The sequence below is a fragment of the Schistocerca gregaria genome, chromosome 7, assembly GCF_023897955.1.
Source record: "Schistocerca gregaria isolate iqSchGreg1 chromosome 7, iqSchGreg1.2, whole genome shotgun sequence".
Lineage (NCBI taxonomy): Eukaryota > Metazoa > Arthropoda > Insecta > Orthoptera > Acrididae > Schistocerca > Schistocerca gregaria.
The window spans coordinates 344093848-344111848 of record NC_064926.1 but is presented as its reverse complement, the minus strand read 5'-3'; the positions used below and the strand labels follow the sequence as shown (position 1 = coordinate 344111848).

The 18001-nt window shown below is 43.4% G+C and overlaps 1 protein-coding gene across 2 annotated transcripts in view; it reads right to left on the bottom strand.

Annotated features, from left to right (window-relative positions):
- Positions 1-18001, bottom strand: part of LOC126282122 (cytochrome P450 4C1-like) — a 103609-nt gene that overhangs the window by 58700 nt on the left and 26908 nt on the right. For both annotated transcript variants that reach the window (XR_007551330.1, XM_049981591.1), the window contains exons 2-3: positions 13847-13953; positions 5795-5885 (exon numbers count right to left, since the gene is read on the bottom strand). Coding sequence is in view for 1 of the 2 variants with exons in the window: in XM_049981591.1 (XP_049837548.1) it covers positions 5795-5885; positions 13847-13953 (198 nt within the window). In the remaining variant the exon portion in view is untranslated. The remainder of the gene's footprint in view (positions 1-5794; positions 5886-13846; positions 13954-18001) is intronic.

Genomic DNA, 18001 nt, shown 5'->3' with positions numbered 1-18001 from the left:
ATGTGGGGCGCCAAGAATTTGTAAGTCACTTCCGCCAGCTGTTGGATACTTTTGATCACATAGTACACATTCTACACACCAACGTGAGCAGTTATTTGTTTGTCTCTTATCCTAATGATTTTAGAAATTCCCATGGAATGTTATCAATCCCTTCTGCCTTATTCGATTTCAAATCCTCCAGAGTTTTTCCAAATTCTGACTGTAATACTGGATCCCTTGTGTCTTCCAAATCAACTCCAATTTCTTCTTCTATCTCGTCTTCAGACAATTCCTCCGCCTGGTAGAGACTTTCAATGTACTCTTTCCATTTATTCACTCCTCTGCTTTTAGCAGTGGAATTCCCATTGCAGTCTTAATATTACCGTCCCGCTTTTAATTATACCGAAGGGTGCTTTGGCTTTCCTATATACTGAGTCAGTCCTCCCGACGATCATTTCTTCGTCTGTTTCTTCATGTGTGCAGCCGTTTCACCGTGGCTTTCCTGCACTATCCATTTGTTTCATTCCTATCTGATGTATTCCTGTCTTTCTCAGAATATTTTTGTACTTTCTTTTTTCGTTGATCAAGTGAAGTATTTCTTCTGTTACCCAGGTTTCTTTGCAGCTACCTTCCTTGTACCTACGTTTGACTGTCCAACATCCGTTACTGCTATTTCCAGAGATGTACAGTTCTCTTTAACTGAAATGTCTACTCTGGTATTTCTTATCAAAGTATCCACATCCTTAGCACACTTCAATCGCGCCTCACCATTTCTTAGTACTTCAGTATCCCGTTTCCTTGCGCATTAATTCTTCCATACGATTCTCTTAAACTTCAGACTGCTCTCCATCATTAACAAATAGTGATCTGAATCTATATGTGCTCCTGGGTACGCCTTAAAACCCAGTATCTGATTTCGGAATCTCTGCCTGACCATGAGATATTCCAGTTGCAATCTTCATGTATCTCCAGTCATTTCCATGTATACTTCCTCATCCTGTAATTCTTGAATAAAGTATTGACTATTACCGTCTGAAATTCATTGCAGAACTCAGTTCCTCTCCTCTCTCATTCCCGTATAACCGCATTCCGCTCCCCCATGACTATTAGATTTTCGTCTCCTTTGCACACTAAATTATCCGTTCAGTATCCTCATACTTCACCTGCTTCTTCGTCTTCTGTTTGCGACGCCGGCACGTCTAACTGATTTATTGTTGTCGGTGTTCGCTTGCTGTCGAATCTGATGAGAACAACCCTATCACTGAACTGTTCACACTAGCTCACTCTAATGGCCTACTCTCTTATTTATAATGAATCCTACTCCAGTTATACCATTTTTTGGTGCTGTTGATACTACCCCACATTCGTCTGACCAGAAACGGTATCTTCTTTCTGTTTCATTTTACTGACACTCAATATATCTAAAATGAGCCTCTGCATTTCATTTTTCGAATTTTTTAGCTTAAGTACTACATTCAAACCTCTGTCCTTACAATCTGTGACTTGTACAATGTTATGCTCGCGTTGATTGTTCCATCTTTTCCTCATGGCCACCTCCTTTTTGGCACTCCCCCAACCCCCCACCCCACCCCGGAGATCCTAAATGGGACAAATCCGGAATTTTTAGCCGTAGGAGAGATCATTATTAAATGTTTTCAATTACATCCTGTGGATATATGTTATGTGTCCTTAATGCAGTGGTTTCCACTGCTTTCTCTATCCTCGTGCCGTTGATCATTCACATAACTGAACTGCTTGTACATTATTTTGTACACTAGACAGAGGCATCAGAAAGTGGAATTGAAGCCGAAGTTTGTCTGTAGTGTCGTTTCAGGGCTGTGGAGGTTTTACGAATAAGGAAACAACGGCAGTACGAGCGTAGTCGACTACCAGGTTTAAGCCGGTGCCAGGATCATTACTTTGACTCGCCACTGACGGCCTTCCATCACAGCGTCTTCCATGTTACGGAGCTCTTATAAGAAGAAAAAGATTTTTACGACTTATCCTATAACATAACGGGCAAAGGATTTGGCCCCGTAGAAAATTCTTGTATGAAGAAATACAGCAATGAAACAATAATCCACCTGTACCGGGTGATCAAAAAGTCAGTATAAATTTGAAAACTGAATAAATCACGGAATAATTTAGATGGAGAGGAGCAAAATGAGACACATGCTTGGAATGACAAGGGGTTTTGTTAGAACCAAAAAAATACAAAAGTTCAAAAAATGGCCGACGGATGGCGCCTCATCTGATCAGAAAAGCAATAATTAGCATAACAGAGTAAGACAAAGCAAAGATAACGTTCTTTACAGAAAATGCTCAATATGTCACCATCATTCCTCAACAACAGCTGTACTCGAGGAATAATGTTGTGAACAGCACTGTGAAGCACGTCCGGAGTTATGGTGAGGCATTGGCGTCGGATGTTGTCTTTCAGCATCCCTAGAGATGTCGGTCGATCACGATACACTTGCGACTTTAGGTAACCCCAAAGCCATTAATCGCACGGACTCAGGTCTGGGGACCTGGTAGGCCAAGCATGACGAAAGTCGCGGCTAAGCACACGATCATCACCAAACGACGCGCGCAAGAGATCTTTCACGCGTCTAGCAATATACTTTTTTGAACTTCTGTATTTTTTTGCTTCTAATAAAAACCCATGTCTTCCAAGCATGTGTGTCAATTTGTACCTCTCTATCTACATTATTCGGTGATTTATTCAGTTTTCAAATTTATACTTCCTTTTTGATCACCCAGTATATTGCCTGTACTTGGTGTCCAACGGTACAGTGGCATGTCGTTCTGTGGAATAAACCGTAAATGAATTTTGGGACAAATATCTACATTTTGCGGCTATTGTAAAAGCAGCCATCCAGTTACCGACCAAGAACCAACTGATGAGCAACGACTGCAGCTACATTCTCAACAAGGTCTGCGAATCCGCTCTCTGTGTGATAAAGGTGCAGAGTAACATATTCAGCAAACACAACGAGCTGACCCAAAAGGTGGGTGGAGCGCCAGCAGCTATGACGCCGACGTTATACCGCCTCTACGACCGCCTTTGTAAACACCGCCACCGACTCCACCGGCGCCCGCTTTCGGGCGTATGGAATTCCAACCCAGAGGCGCAATGGGAGCGGACATAAGTCACAGACACGCTCTCAGGAGGCAGCCCGACAGGCAGTGGTGGACACACATGAGGGGCGCATGGGGCACTCCTCCACCGGTAGCCCCCTCCCCCTTGCGGGACCTCTCGCATTGCCACCCACGCCGCCCCCTCCAGTCAGCCCGCACGCTGTTCGTTCGTTGTTTTCGTCAGTCTACTCGGATGAATCGAGTTATCGAGTAGAAGAAGAGGCGCACAGAGTTCATCTTTTAAGGAAGAGAACAACAAATGTAACTTTTTCCTTTCATAAGATGGCATTGTCTTGTATACAGGGTGGTCCATTGATCGTGACCGGGCCAAATATCTCACGAAATAAGCGTCAAACGAAAAAACTCCCAAGAACGAAACTGGTCTAGCTTGAAGTGGGAAACCAGATGGCGCTATGGTTGGCCCGCTAGATGGTGCTACCATAGTTCAAACAGATATCAAGTGCTCTTTTTTTTTTTAAAAAAAAAAGAGGAACCCCCATTTTTTATTACATATCGCTGTAGTACGTAACGAAATAGGAATGTTTTAGTAGGACCACTTTTTTCGCTTTGTGACAGATGGCACTGTAATAATCACAAACATATGGCTCACAATTTTAGACGAACAGTTGGTAACAGGTAGGTTTTTTAAATTAAAATACAGAACGTAGGTACGTTTGAACATTTTATTTCCGTTGTTCAAATGCGATACATGTATCTTCGTGAACTTATCATATCTGAGACCGCATGATGTTACAGCGTGATTACCTGTAAATACCACATTAATGTAATAAATGCTCAAAATAATGTCCGTCAAGCTCAATGCATTTGGCAATACGTGTAACGACATTCCCTCAACAGCGAGTAGTTCGCCTTCCGTAATGTTCGCACATTCTTTGACAATGCGCTGACGCATGTTGTCAGGCGTTGTAGGTGGATCACGATAGCAATTATCCTTCAACTTACCCCACAGAAAGAAATCCTGGGACGTCAGATCCGGTGAGCGCGCTTCGACGACCAATCCACAAGTCATGAAATATTCTATTCAATACCGCTTCAAGCGCACGTGAGCAATGTGCCGGACATCCATCATGTTGGAAGTACATCGCCATTCTGTCATGCAGTGAAACATCTTGTAGTAACATCTGTAGAACATTACGTAGGAAATCAGCATACATTGCACCATTTAGATTGCCATCGATAAAATGGGGGCCAATTATCCTTCCTCCCATAATGCCGCACCTTACATTAACCCTCCAAGGTCGCTGATGTTCCACTTGTCGCAGCTATCGTGGATTCTCCGTTGCCCAATAGCGCATATTATGCCGGTTTACGTTACTGCTGTTGATAAATGACACTTCGTCGCTAAATAGAACGCGTGCAAAAAATCGGCCCGTAATTTCTCTTGTGCCCAGTGGCAGAACTGTACACAACGTTCAAAGTCGTCGCCATACAATTCCTGGTGCATAGAAATATAGTACGGGTGCAATTGATGTTGATGTAGCATTGTCAACACCGACGTTTTTGAGATTCCCGAGTCTCGCTCAATTTGTCTGGTACTGATGTGCAGATTAGCCGCTTCAGCAGCTATAACACCTACTTGAGCATCATCATTTGTTGCAGGTCGTGGTTGACGTTTCACATGTGGCTGAACACTTCATGTGCCCTTAAATAACGTAACTATCCCGCGAACGGTCCGGACACTTGGATGATGTCGTCCAGGATACCGAGCAGCATACATAGCACACGCCCGTTGGGCATTTTGATCACAATAGCCGTACATCAACACGATACCGACCTTTTCCGAAATTGGTAAACGGTCCATTTTAACACGGGTAATGTTTCACGAAGCAAATACCGTCCGCACTGGCGGAATGCTACGTGATACCACGTACTTACACGTTTGTGACTTTTACAGTGCAATCTATCACGAAGCGCAAATAGTGGTCCCACTAAAACATTTATATTTCTTTATGTACTACAAGAATATGTAATAAAAAATCGGGTTTCCTGTTTAAAAAAAGGCAGTTGATATCCGTTTGACCTATGGCAGCGCCATCTAGTGGGCCAACCATAGCGCCATCTGATTTCCCCCTTCAAGCTAGACACGTTACGTTTTTTGTAATTTTTTCTTTTGATGCTTAATTTGTGAAATATTTGGCGCGGTCACTACGACCCCGTATGTGTATAATCAGTTTAAATAAAACTTTCAGAAACTTAGCATGTGACTTGATTATTTTGTATTACGGTAAAAGTGAAGGTAGCTCAAGACATCTTTAGCGCCCCCTCCTTGAGGTTTCTCTGTATCCGCCACTGGCGACAGAGCACCTAATGATGAGATGATTGGTACTGTGTCCCTTGACCACCGAGTGGCGGAAACACATGCATGGAATGTTCTTTCTTTCTGCTTCAGGAGTACCCAAAGAAGCAAAAATATGAAAATATTAAATAAGGAATGTTTAGTTCGATACAGACTGAATTAACATGTGAAGTAACTTGCCCAGAGTACTTAAAAATGGGTAAGGCTAACAAAGCAGTCGAAAAGTAGATGATTAGAACAAAGAAAGATATAATGGCACTGTTAGTAATTACCTGGCGATAATATTCTGCCGACCACATACGCAACATCTCTTTCCGCCTATGACGTTAATGGTACATACTAGAAGTTTCCAGTACTCACCTGTGCTCGTGAGAAGACCTTCTCCCAGCCAGGGGTGCAGGAAAGCGTAGAGGTCAGCTTTAGTAATAAGATCACTGCTAGCCATGACAATCTGAAACAACAGGGAATCCAGTGCACTTAGCCCACTCCACAGTTGTAAACTATCACTGAGAGTCTTACACTGAAAGCAAGGCACGAATAAATACACAAAGCCGGTCTTATAATAACAACCATTACTTTCTACTTCCAGCACACTCCGTATATCATGGAACTAAATCTCAGAGTCCCATTTCTCAAACATTTGCTTTAATTCCCCGTTGTTTTAAATTTAATTTGTAATCGCGTAATCCTAATATCGTTTAAAGTCATCTCACACGTGCCGGTGTTGCATGAAGAACGTTTGCTTGCAACGACCTGAATTGACTTTACTGAATCAGGCTCCTGTCTGCTGTCGAGTTGGTCACCACGTCTTTCATTAATCACGGGACTTTCGGAGCTGCAGTGGGGTTGCTGTTTCGTGATTTGAGGAACACTTCACTCACTTTATTTCGAGAAACAAACCACTCCATTAAGTTCCGCATACTTAGATCGCTGTGGATAAGTCACTTTAAGTGCCAAGATAAACTCATCGTTTGACACACACACACACACACACACACACACACACACACACACACACACACATACACATTTCCGTCTTCCAAGTTGCACTGGCTTCATGTAAGGTGGACATCTTAATCGTTTTTGTCTTTCGTAATATATAAATCGGAGTAGCAAGTGCCGGGTCACGTACACTTTGGAAGGGCAATATACCCCGAAGCTGTGACGAACGCGCACCGCCTGGCGACAGTTGGTATATGGCTGGCAAAAACGACCATATTTACTGTTAAGCATCCTTCATTATAGATGTGAGTAGGTGATTACGTTTTGGGTAGTTGTGTGTCATGTGACAGTAATCCGGTGTAATTTTTTAAGCGAAGCGTTAAGAATTGGAGGAGAAAAAAAAGGGTTCAAATGGCTCTGAGCACTATGGGACTTAAAATCTGAGGTCATTAGTCCCCTAGAACTTAGAACTACTTAAACCTAACTAACCTAAGAACATATCACAGCCTGCATCTCGTGGTCGTGCGGTAGCGTTCTCCCTTCCCCACACCCGGGTTCCCGGGTTCGATTCCCGGCGGGGTCAGGGAGTTTTCTATGCCTCGTGATGGCTGGGTGTTGTGTGATGACCTGAAGTTAATTAGGTTTAAGTAGTTCTAAGTTCCAGGGGACTGATGACCATAGATGTTAAATCCTATAGTGCTCAGAGCCATTTGAAGCATTTTTTTTTGACATAGCACACATCCGTGCCCGAAGCAGGATTCGAACCTGCGACTGTAGCGGTCAAGCGGTTCCAGACTGACGCGCCTAGAACCGCACGGCCACACCAACCGGCGAGCAAAAAAAGAAAACTAAGCGCCAACTGTGCAGTATGGTAACAGAGTGGTGATCACTACATCAGTTAATAATACTGTGTTTGTCCACTGGCACAAAAGCTTTCCATTTGCATAGCTGTACTGCAATTTTGCTTCCAGTGATTGGGGAAGAGCTGGTTGGGTCCTTTCGCGACGTCCATGTGCCATGATTGAAACAGCGGAGATAATACATGCTGAAACCATACAGATCTAGCGCAAGCTATCTCAGGGTAAGACAGGAGTGGTCTTGGCGTTTGCCATTGCCTGTCGTTCTTGTAGAACGCTTACTAGTGAGAAAAGTGCTACAGTGGTTGCGATATTATAAAGGACACAGTAAAGCGCTTTCCTGCTAATCCCAGGCTCTTCTCCGTTCCACACCCTTTCCCCATTGCAGCCCAGATCACGGAAAAGAACCTCCTAAGAACAACTTAGGGCTATCTAGATTGTCCTGATTACTAAGTGAACCTACGTACCCAAGCATTGTGATTTCACTGCTGCTGCTATGGCTCTGTTACGCGAAAACATATCCAGGCTGCAAAAGTCATTTTGGTGGTGTACAAAGCGATAACGCTAATGCTGATAAGTTTCTGTGGTGCTTGTTTTCAACATTCTCCTTCGTACACTAGACGATTTTATACAGTATGTAGCGGCATACATCGGCACGCATCTTCGACAAGCCGTCAGCTGATACGTCGCCGTAGCTGTCAAAGGAGTTCACACGTTGACCGCCAGGAACTCTGTTATCATTCTCTGTCTCTGGTGTCCTGCGACGCCCGGTGGCTGTTAATTTCCGGTATAGAATTTCTGTTAGTTATCATTCAAGTCTGGACGATCCAGTTTAATTCTGTAGCAATTGTCACTTCCTCGATTAAAATCATATTCAGATTACCGCTCGACACAACTATTGAACGAGTCTTTATAAGCTTATCTGTGGTTTGCTTAAAATAATTGTTTTATAACAGAGCCTCGGAAATTATATTCTGTGTCTGTGCCTGGTTGATTTTACGAATCCTTATAATATTCGATTCTGAAGTCTATCATCTAGTCTTGCAACAATCGTGACGTGAACCAGACAGTGAGAATAGATCTGCAATACCAGAAAACTTACGACGACTTCTTAAGAGCCGAAATTTTCCTCGATGGGAGACGTATCCGTCGTATCAAGGATCGCTGTGCGACTACCCCACTTCGACCGTACTACTCAAGTACAGACAAGTTTTATCTGCGCTGGAGTAGCTGAAGTCCACGATATAATAATAACACGTCTTGCAACACCGTCTCCGGCCATCCTAATTTAGGTTTTCCGTGATTTTCCTAAATCGTTTCGGGCAAATGCCGGGATGGTTCCTTTGAAAGAGGACGGCCGATTTCCTTCCCAATCCTTCTCTAACCCGAGCTTCTGCTCCGTCTCTAATGACCTCGTTGTCGACGGGACGTTAAACACTAACCACCACCACCTCTTGCAACAGAGTCATACGAGAACCTCAAGGCAGTGTGTCCGTCTCACAGGAACAGCGTGCGAGGCAAATACTTACACAGGAGGGCGTCTGGTTCGGAATGCCATCTCAATATCTCCCACATCTGGGCAGTGAGGTCAACACGAGCGCGGTGGTGAGGACATTGCTGCGCATCCTATGGAGCAGCCTATTGCCAGCTCAAGTGAAGGTCACTGCAGCGTCCCAAGTAGTGATGTCACTAGACACCATAGTGGACCCGGCAGACGGAATTCAGTTCGCAATTGCGCCATTCAAAAGGTTCAAATTGCTCTAAGCACTTTGGGACTTAACATCTGAGGTCATCAATCCTTTAGACTTAGAAGCACTTAAGCCTAACTAACCTAAGGACATCACACCCATCCATGCCCGAGGCAGGATTCGAACCTGCGATCGTAGCGGTCGCTCGGTTGCAGACTGTAGCGCCAAGAACCGCACGGTCACTTCGGCCGGCGTCGGTAGGGAGCAGATAGGTCGAGCTGCTGGAACAATTCCCTGAACGAGATACGTCACAGCACTGTTCACTGTATTAAGACTACTGCAACCCCACCAGTTTCATGTAGGGCCATACGCCTTGGCTATTGCCAGGAAGAAATCGATACTATGTTGAAGGAGGGTACCATCTGCACTTCTAGTAGTCCATGGTCGTCTCATCTACACGTAGTGCTCAAAAGGTGTTGCGCTTGGCGCCACAGATAGATTACCGCGTCCTTGCGTTCTTAACGCTAGAACGATTTTAACCTACGTAGTTAGACGCGAAATACTTTTGAAACGTTTTCTGAAAACTGTCTTGAGCAAGTAGCTCGGCAGCCACACCAAATGGGAAATCTTAGATCTTGTAGCTACATATAGGCCGGATCTTATCGTCAATGTCAGTAAAAAATGGAGATTAGTGATCATGATGTTATTATAGCAATTATGGTTACGAAAGTTAATAATTCAGTCAAGATGGCTAGGAGAGTGTCTCAGCAAGACAGACCAAATAAGCAGCTGTTATCATCTCACTTAGACAGTGAAATGACGTCGCTTAGTTCCAGCAAAATGGATCTATAGGAATTAGGGGCAAAGTTTAAGTATACTGTAATCGTGGTCTGGAGACGTATGTTCCTAATAAGTAGATAAAGGATGGAAAAGACCCACCATGGTTTGATAACAAAATTCAGAAGATGCTGAGGGTGCAGAGGCTGTTGCATTGTCGGTTCAAAAGAGAAACCGCAAATGACGACAGGCAAAGACTAGTAGAGGTTCGTGCGTCTGTGAAAATATCTATGCGCAAAGCATACAACAACCAGAGAAAATATTGGTCCTATGTGAAATCAATAAGCACGTCAAACGCTTCCCTTCAGTCCCATGTTGACTAGTCTCGTATGACCGCTGAAGATAGCAAATCGAAAGCCTGAGGTTTAAATTTCACGTTCAAGGTATCTTTCACACAAGAGAATAATACAAACGTACCGTTATTTGACCATCGGACAGAATCTCGTATAGGCTACACAGTAACAAGCATCCCTGGCGCAGAGAAACAACTGACAGATTTGAAAAAAAAATCACAGGTACAATACTGCATCAGCCCCTTACCTAGCTTGCATTTGTTGTGAATCTCTCGCCCAACACAAAGTGCCAAGCGTCTGGAAAAATGAACGTGACTCCAGTATACAAGAATGGTAACAGAACGCACCCGAAAATTTGCAGACCACTAACCCTGACTTCGGCTTGCTGCAGAATCCGTGAACGTATTCTCAGCTTGAACATAATATTCGTGAGACTGAGAAGCTTTTTTCCACGAATCAACATAGTTTTAGAAAGTACTGCTCGTCCGAAACTCAGATTGTCCATTTCCTACATGATATACTGCGAACTATGGATGAAGGCAACAGGCCGATTCCCTATTACTGTATTTCAGGAAAGTATTTGGTACGGTGCCCCACTGCAGGCTGATGACGAAGGTACGACATATGGAATATGGCTCGAAGTGGAAGAACCCAGTATACTGTCCTCAATGACGAATGTTCATTAGAGATAAGGATGTCGTCAGGAGTGTCCCAGGGAAGTGCGATAGGACCACTGTGGTGCTCTGTATACATAAATGGTTTGGCGCACAGAGTAGGCAGCAATCTGCGGTTGCTTGCTGATGGTAATGTGGTAATGTGGAAAAATGTAAGTTAATGTGAATGAGTCGAAAGAACAAATCTGTAATTCTGGAGTATTACTAGTATCCTGCTTGACACAGTGAACTCTATTAAATATCTGGACGTCACGTTGCAAAGCGATATGAAATGGAACGAGCACGTGAGAACTGTGTTAGGGAAGGTGAATGATCGATCTCGGTTTACTGGAAGAATTTCAGGAAAGACTGGTTCACCTTTAAACGAGACTGCATGTAGGATGCTGGGGCGACCTATTCTTTAGTAGGGCTCGAGTGTTTGGGATTCGTACCACGTCTAACTGAAGGAAGACATCGTAACAATTTAGCGGCGGGCTACTAGACCTGTTACTGGTAGTTTCGAACAACACGTGTCACGGGGATGCTTCGGTAGCTCAAGTGGGAATCCCTGGAGGGAAGGCGACGTTCTTTATGAGAAACACTATTAAAAAATTTAGAGAACCAGCATTTGAAGCTCACTGCCAAACGGGCATTTAGACAGTCGTCTTTCCCTCGCTCTGTTTGCAAGTGGAACAGGAAAGGGAATGAGGAGTAGTGGCTCAGGGAACCTCCGTCAGCACCTTACGATCGCTCGTAGAGTGTGTATGTGGATGTAGATGTAGAAGGGTGCTAGATCATTATCCTATACCACTGTTGAGAGACTATAACTATGCTTTATGTGCCACAATTGTATTTCGTGCTAAATTGTGCCAAGACCTAGACACAAATTCCTGTGGCTGAAGAGGGCACACTGAAGACGGCTATAATTACGCCATTTGGCCTCTTTGAGACTCTTTTCATGACATTCGACGTACACAAAGCTACGCAGACTTGACAGGTATTTATAAACGTAGCGCTTCAAAGTTTGTCTTGAAGACGTCCTTGTATTTTCAACACAGCAACACAAACAACACCACTTGGTCGAAACCCTTCAACACTTGGATCATTACAAGATTGTATTACATACTGCCAAGTGTGTTCTGGGCAACCTGAGATTACATATTTTTGGACGTCTAATCTAGCCAGCAGGGTCGTTATCACTCACTAAAAAGGTAGAGGCTGTATTGAGGATTTCACGACCGGAAGCTGCTACGGAACCGTGTCTCTTTCAAGGAATAGTGAAATCTCACGGGTGTCACCTACCCCATTTAACTGAGCTTCAATAACCGTTAACCGCAGTGTTGTGTGGTCCTAAAATCAAGGCCAAAGCGATCATCCAGTGGACGGACGCTATGAGCCCTGCTTTTTAAGCAGATTAACTACAACAAATGCGGCATTCATCACACAACCCGCATTAGAAGGACCTCTCTCGCCGGTGCTGGATACAAGCCAAACCCTAGTCGGTGCAGCATGGCAACAGCATGCAGATGATGTGTGGTAGCAACTTGCACTTTTCGTACAAGAGCTCTCTATCACAACAAACATGGAGCGCATAAAGTCGCGAACTTCTTGCTGTGTATGAAGCGATTAAATTCTTTCGCTCACAGTTGAATGCAGGAGAATTTACGATTTTCAACGACCACAAACCAGTCGCTTACGCCTTCGGAAGTAATAACGATAAACTCTCGCCACCGCAATACAATCAGGTGAAATTTATCACTCCGTTCAGCAAAGTTGCACACTACATTTCAGGAACTGATTACACGATAGCCGACTACCTATCGCGTTTAAATAGCGTAACGAATGCAATAGATTATGCTGAACAAAAGCGGAAGTGTTAGACCAGGAGCTTCAAGACATTTTGAAGGAAGCTTCCTTCATCCATCAGCTGAAACTGATCGATGTTCCTGACACAAACGTAATTCTTTATTGCTAAGCCTCGAATGGGAAATCTCCTCCGTTACTACGTTCGTTGTTCTGCAGACACGCTTTTGAGAGCCTTCACCACTTATGCCACCCTGGCATCTGATCTACAATTCAACCGATTGCTAACCATTTCTTGTGGTCTGACATACAAAAAGATTGTCCAGCGTGGACTCGCGTATGTATTCAGTATCATCATTGTCAGATATCTCACCAGCGCCTGTGGAAAAATTTCCCTGACTGCCTCAAGATTCGCACGTGGCCGTATTGATGTAGTATGACCACTGCCTCCGCTGTTAACAGCAATCAGCCGCTTTACCGCTGGCCTGAAGACATATCATTCGACAATATTTCAATAGTAACATCAATTCCCATCTTCGTTTCACACTGGATTTCACACTCCTGTTGTCCGCTACATATCAGAAAAATCACAACAGTCCGCGGCTGAACTGTACGTCCAGCTGAACAAATTCTATGGTGCTGTACATCACAAGACCAGAAGCTATCATCCAGAAAGCAATGGCATGATAAAATGCTGGCATCGTTCATTAAAAGCTGCATTCCAGTGTCACGATTCACGGCTTCACCGGTGGTCTTGCACGGCCTGCGAACCACTTACGAATCTGACCTGGACTCTTCGTCGGTTTGAGCTCGTTTATAGTGAAACGCTGCGGGTTCCTGGTGAGTTCATTAATCCAAGTGCAGTCAGGACGGATGACACCAATCAAGCAGATTTTATTTCCAGAGGAAAGAGATGACTCAAACTGGCCTCTTCAAGCATCGAGGCATGGAACTTCACATATCTATGTGCACCTTGTGTTACAGTCACGCACAGATAGAGTGAAACTGGCATTGACAGCTCCGTACTCTGGCCCTCATTGTGTCGTTGGCAGGTGAACTAACCACAGAGGTCTTGCTTAATGATCTGCATCTACATCTACATGCACACTCCGCAAGCCACCTGACGGTGTGTGGCGGAGGGTACTTTGAGTACCTCTATCGGTTCTTTCTTCAGTACTGTTCCACTGGAACAGTTCCGTCAGAAGAAGGGATCACACTGTTATCAAACAATGGGTAGTTCTGTGAAGTGTCTCTCAGTAGCCTTTCCTTAACCTGGAATTGGGGATAATGCGACCGGCAATTGAGAATATATGTCGACAGCCTTTCATGTTCCACTTACCTCTATATGCTCTGGTTTAGTTATTCTTACTTCTGCGAAGGGACCAAGCCATAATCGATGAATAGGCCAGAATTTCTTAGTTGTCTTCTTCACGAATTCCATAAAATCTGTAACACAATTGAAAATTTTTCTCATTTAATTATGCTCCCCTTGTGAGCTCCAAAGTCAAATTTCACCCCCCCCCCCCCCCCGCCCCCGTCCCCCACACCTAGGTTAGAGCGTTACAGCTTTGTTATATTCATATTAGGGCGAAAATTAAATTCAGGTAGTGATTACTATTTGAAAAACAGTAAACCAGCCATGTTTTTGCAGAAAGTAACCGACTAATCTAATAAATTTTCTTTACTTTACCTGCATGATCACAAATCTTTTGTCATGAGACTAACGGTTACGGTCTACATTGACCATATTGATATCTGTTTTATAAAGACATGTCCTAAACAGATCTGGAGATGGTCAGTATCGACCAAAATCTGTAATCTGATGACAAAAAATTGGGACGACAGACGTAAAGTAAAGGAAATTTATTTTATATTCGTGTCACTGTGCAATTCGCGACTGTGTCACTATGCCCGACTAATCTCTTTTCCACTGCTATACATACACCTCGCTGGTTAAAGTTACCATTGCTGACTTAAGCATACGCCTCCTTATAGTAATTTCTATGATTAAATTTTTTAGGGAACTGTTTACCTAATGAATTTATTGCACATTAATTTGAAAATTGTGTCGTTCTTACACAAATTCTTCCTCCGAAAACTCATCAGTATCTTTGTGTGTTTACTCAAACTACAGCCAGCGTCGGTAGGATGTCGCACCATATAAACGCTGAATAAGTAAGAACAAGCTAGTATCGCCTGTGGTCGAAATTTGATCAACAGAGTTTAGAAAGTAACGTATAACTCAATTTTTAATATGAGTAACTGGAACTTATCCACATGCAGATTCTTACTTCTTACTTGAACACTATGCAGATTTTTAGGCCTTAACTGATCGCTACTAGGAAAGGGGTAAGACAGAGTGAACAGGAAACATGAGAGACTAAAAGACACAAATGAGGGAAATAATTGCATTACTCTACAATTTAAGGATACAAAAGCTCGGCATGAATAACATTTTCAGTAAACATTCTTTCATCATCATCTAAATGTCCTCGCTCACTATGTTCACAACTATAAAATTTCAAACCATCGAAAGACCGGCCTCAAGTTGTTGCTACAGCTAATTCACCGTGCGTGCAAACGGTTGTCTTAATGAAATTTTAACTTTTTTGAATGTTTGTCCTTGTGACTAGTTAATAGTAATAGCAATTGCAGGAATAATTTGGGATTGTGTTGTCTGAAACTGAAAAGATAAAATAGTACCCGAGTAAGTCATATGCACAAGTAGAATCAAAATTCGCTTATTTTGTGAGAGTCCCGTTAAAAAGTGGTTATCATTGGCATTATTATATAAACATTTGACATGCATCTGGTTCCATTAACTAATCCATCTTCCTTATTTAAGTTCATACGAAGAACAATGCAGTTAATTTTTAACTGTGATTTGTGTGGTGGTAAACAACTTACAAATTTTAAGTAGCCTTTCGCTCCTGTTATCTTCCAGTCAACATCGTCAACTGCTTTCTTCAAGTCTACAAATGCTATCAACGTAAATTTGACTTTCTTTAACCTGTCGTCTAAGAGACGTTGTAGGGTCAGATTTGCCCCGTGTGTCCCTACATTTTTCCGCAATCTGAACTAACGACCCTGAGTTTCTCCATCCTTCTATGAATAACTCGTGTTAGTACTTTGCAATCATAGTTCGTTAATATACACAAGTGTCAGCACCCGCTTTCTTTGGAGCTGGAATTCTTAGATTCTGCTTGACGTCTGAGGGTATTTTGCTTGTTTCATACTCATTGAACACTGGGTAGAATGGCGTGTCATGGCTGGTTGTCCAAGAGATATAAATAGTTCTGACCGAATGTCGTCTACTCCATGGCCCTTGTTTAGGTTTAGGTCTTTGAGTACTCTCTCAATTTCTTCCTACAGTATTATGTTTTCCTTATCATCTTTTTCTACGTCCTCTTCGCTTTATACAGGGTGGTCCACTGATCGCGACCGGGCCAAATATCTCACGAAATAAACGTCAAACGAAAAACCTACAAAGAACGAAACTTATCTAGCTTGAAGTGGGAAACCAGATGGCGCTATGCTTGGCCCGCTAGATGGCGCTGCCATAGGTCAAACGGATATCAACAACGTTTTTTTAAATAGAAATCCCCATTTTTCATTACATACTCGTGAAGTACGTAGTGAAATACGAATGTTTTTGTTGGACCACTTTTTTCGCTATGACAGATGGCGCTGTAATAGTCACAAACATTTGGCTCACAATTTTAGACGAACAGTTGGTAACAGAACGTAGGTACATTTGAAAATTTTATTTACGTTGTTCCAATGTGATACGTGTATCTTTGTGAACTTATCATTTCTGAGAACGCATGCTGCTACAGAATGATTACCTGTAAATACCACATTAATGCAATAAATGCTCAAAATGATGTCCGTCAACCGCAGTGTATTTGGCAATACCTGGGACGACATTCCTCTCAACAGCGAGTAGTTCGCCTTCCGTAATGTTCGCACATACACTGACAATGCGCTGACGCATTTTGTCAGGCGTTGTGGCTGGATCGCGATAGCAATTATCCTTCAGCTTTCCTCACAGAAAGAAATCCGGGGACGTCATATTAGGTGAACGTGCGGGCCTTGGTATGGTGCTTCGACAACCAATCCACCTGTCATGAAATATGCTATTCAATACCGTATCAACCGTACGCGAGCTGTGTGCCGGACATCCATCATGTTGGAAGTACATCGCCATTCTGTCATGCAGTGAAACATCTTGTAGTAACATCGGTAGAACATTACGTAGGAAATCAGCATACATTGCACCATTTAGATTCCCATCGATAAAATGGGGGCGAATTATCCTTCCTCCCACAGTGCTGCACCTTACATTAACCCACCAAGGTCGCTGATGTTCCACTTGTCACAGCCATAGTGGATTTTCTGTTGTCCAATAGTTCATATTACGCCGGTTTACGTTACCGCTGTTGGTGAATGACCCTTCCTCGCTAAACAGAACGCGTGCAAAAATCCGCCATTGTCCCTTAATTACTGTTATCCCCAGTGGCAGAACTGCACACGACGTTCAAAGTCGTTGCCATGCCATTGCTGGTGCATAGAAATATGGTACGGGTGCAATCGATGTAGATGTAGCATTCTCAACACCGATGTTTTTTAGATTCCCGATTCTCGCGCAGTACGTCTGCTACTGATGTGCAGATTAGCCGCGACAGCAGCTAAAACACCTACTTGGCTGTCATAATTTGTTACATGTCGTGGTTGACGTTTCATATGTGGCTGAACACTTCCTGTTTCCTTAAATAACGTAACTATCCGGCGAACGGTCCGGACACTTGGATGCTGTCGACCAGGATACCGAGCAGCATACACAACACACGCCCGTTGGTCATTTTGATCACAATAGCCATACATCAACACGATATCGCAATTTGTAAACGGTCCATTTTAACAAGGGTAATGTATCACGAAGCAAATACCGTCCGCACTGGCGGCATGTTACGTGATACCAAGTGCTTACACGTTTGTGACTATTACAGCGCCATGTATCACAAAACGAAAAAAGTGGTCCAACTAAAACATTCATATTTCTTTACGTGCTACACGAATATGTAATATATATGGGGGTACCTATTTTAAAAAATGCAGTTGATATCCGTTTGACCTATGGCAGTGCCATCCAGCGGGTCAACCATAGCACCATCTTGTTTTCCCGTTCAAGCTAGACGAGTTTCGTTCTTCGTAGTTTTTTCGTTTGATTCTTATTTTGCCGGCCGGAATGGCCGTGCGGTTCTAGGCCCTACAGTCTGGAACCGCGTGACCGCTACTGTCGCAGGTTCGAATTCTGCCTCGGGCATGGATGTGTGTGATGTCCTTAGGTTAGTTAGGTTTAAGTAGTTCTAAGTTCTAGGTGACTGATGACCTTAGAAGTTAAGTCCCATAGTGCTCAGAGCCATTTGAACCATTTGATTCTTATTTCCTGAGATATTCGACCCGGTCACTATCAATGGACCACCCTTTATAA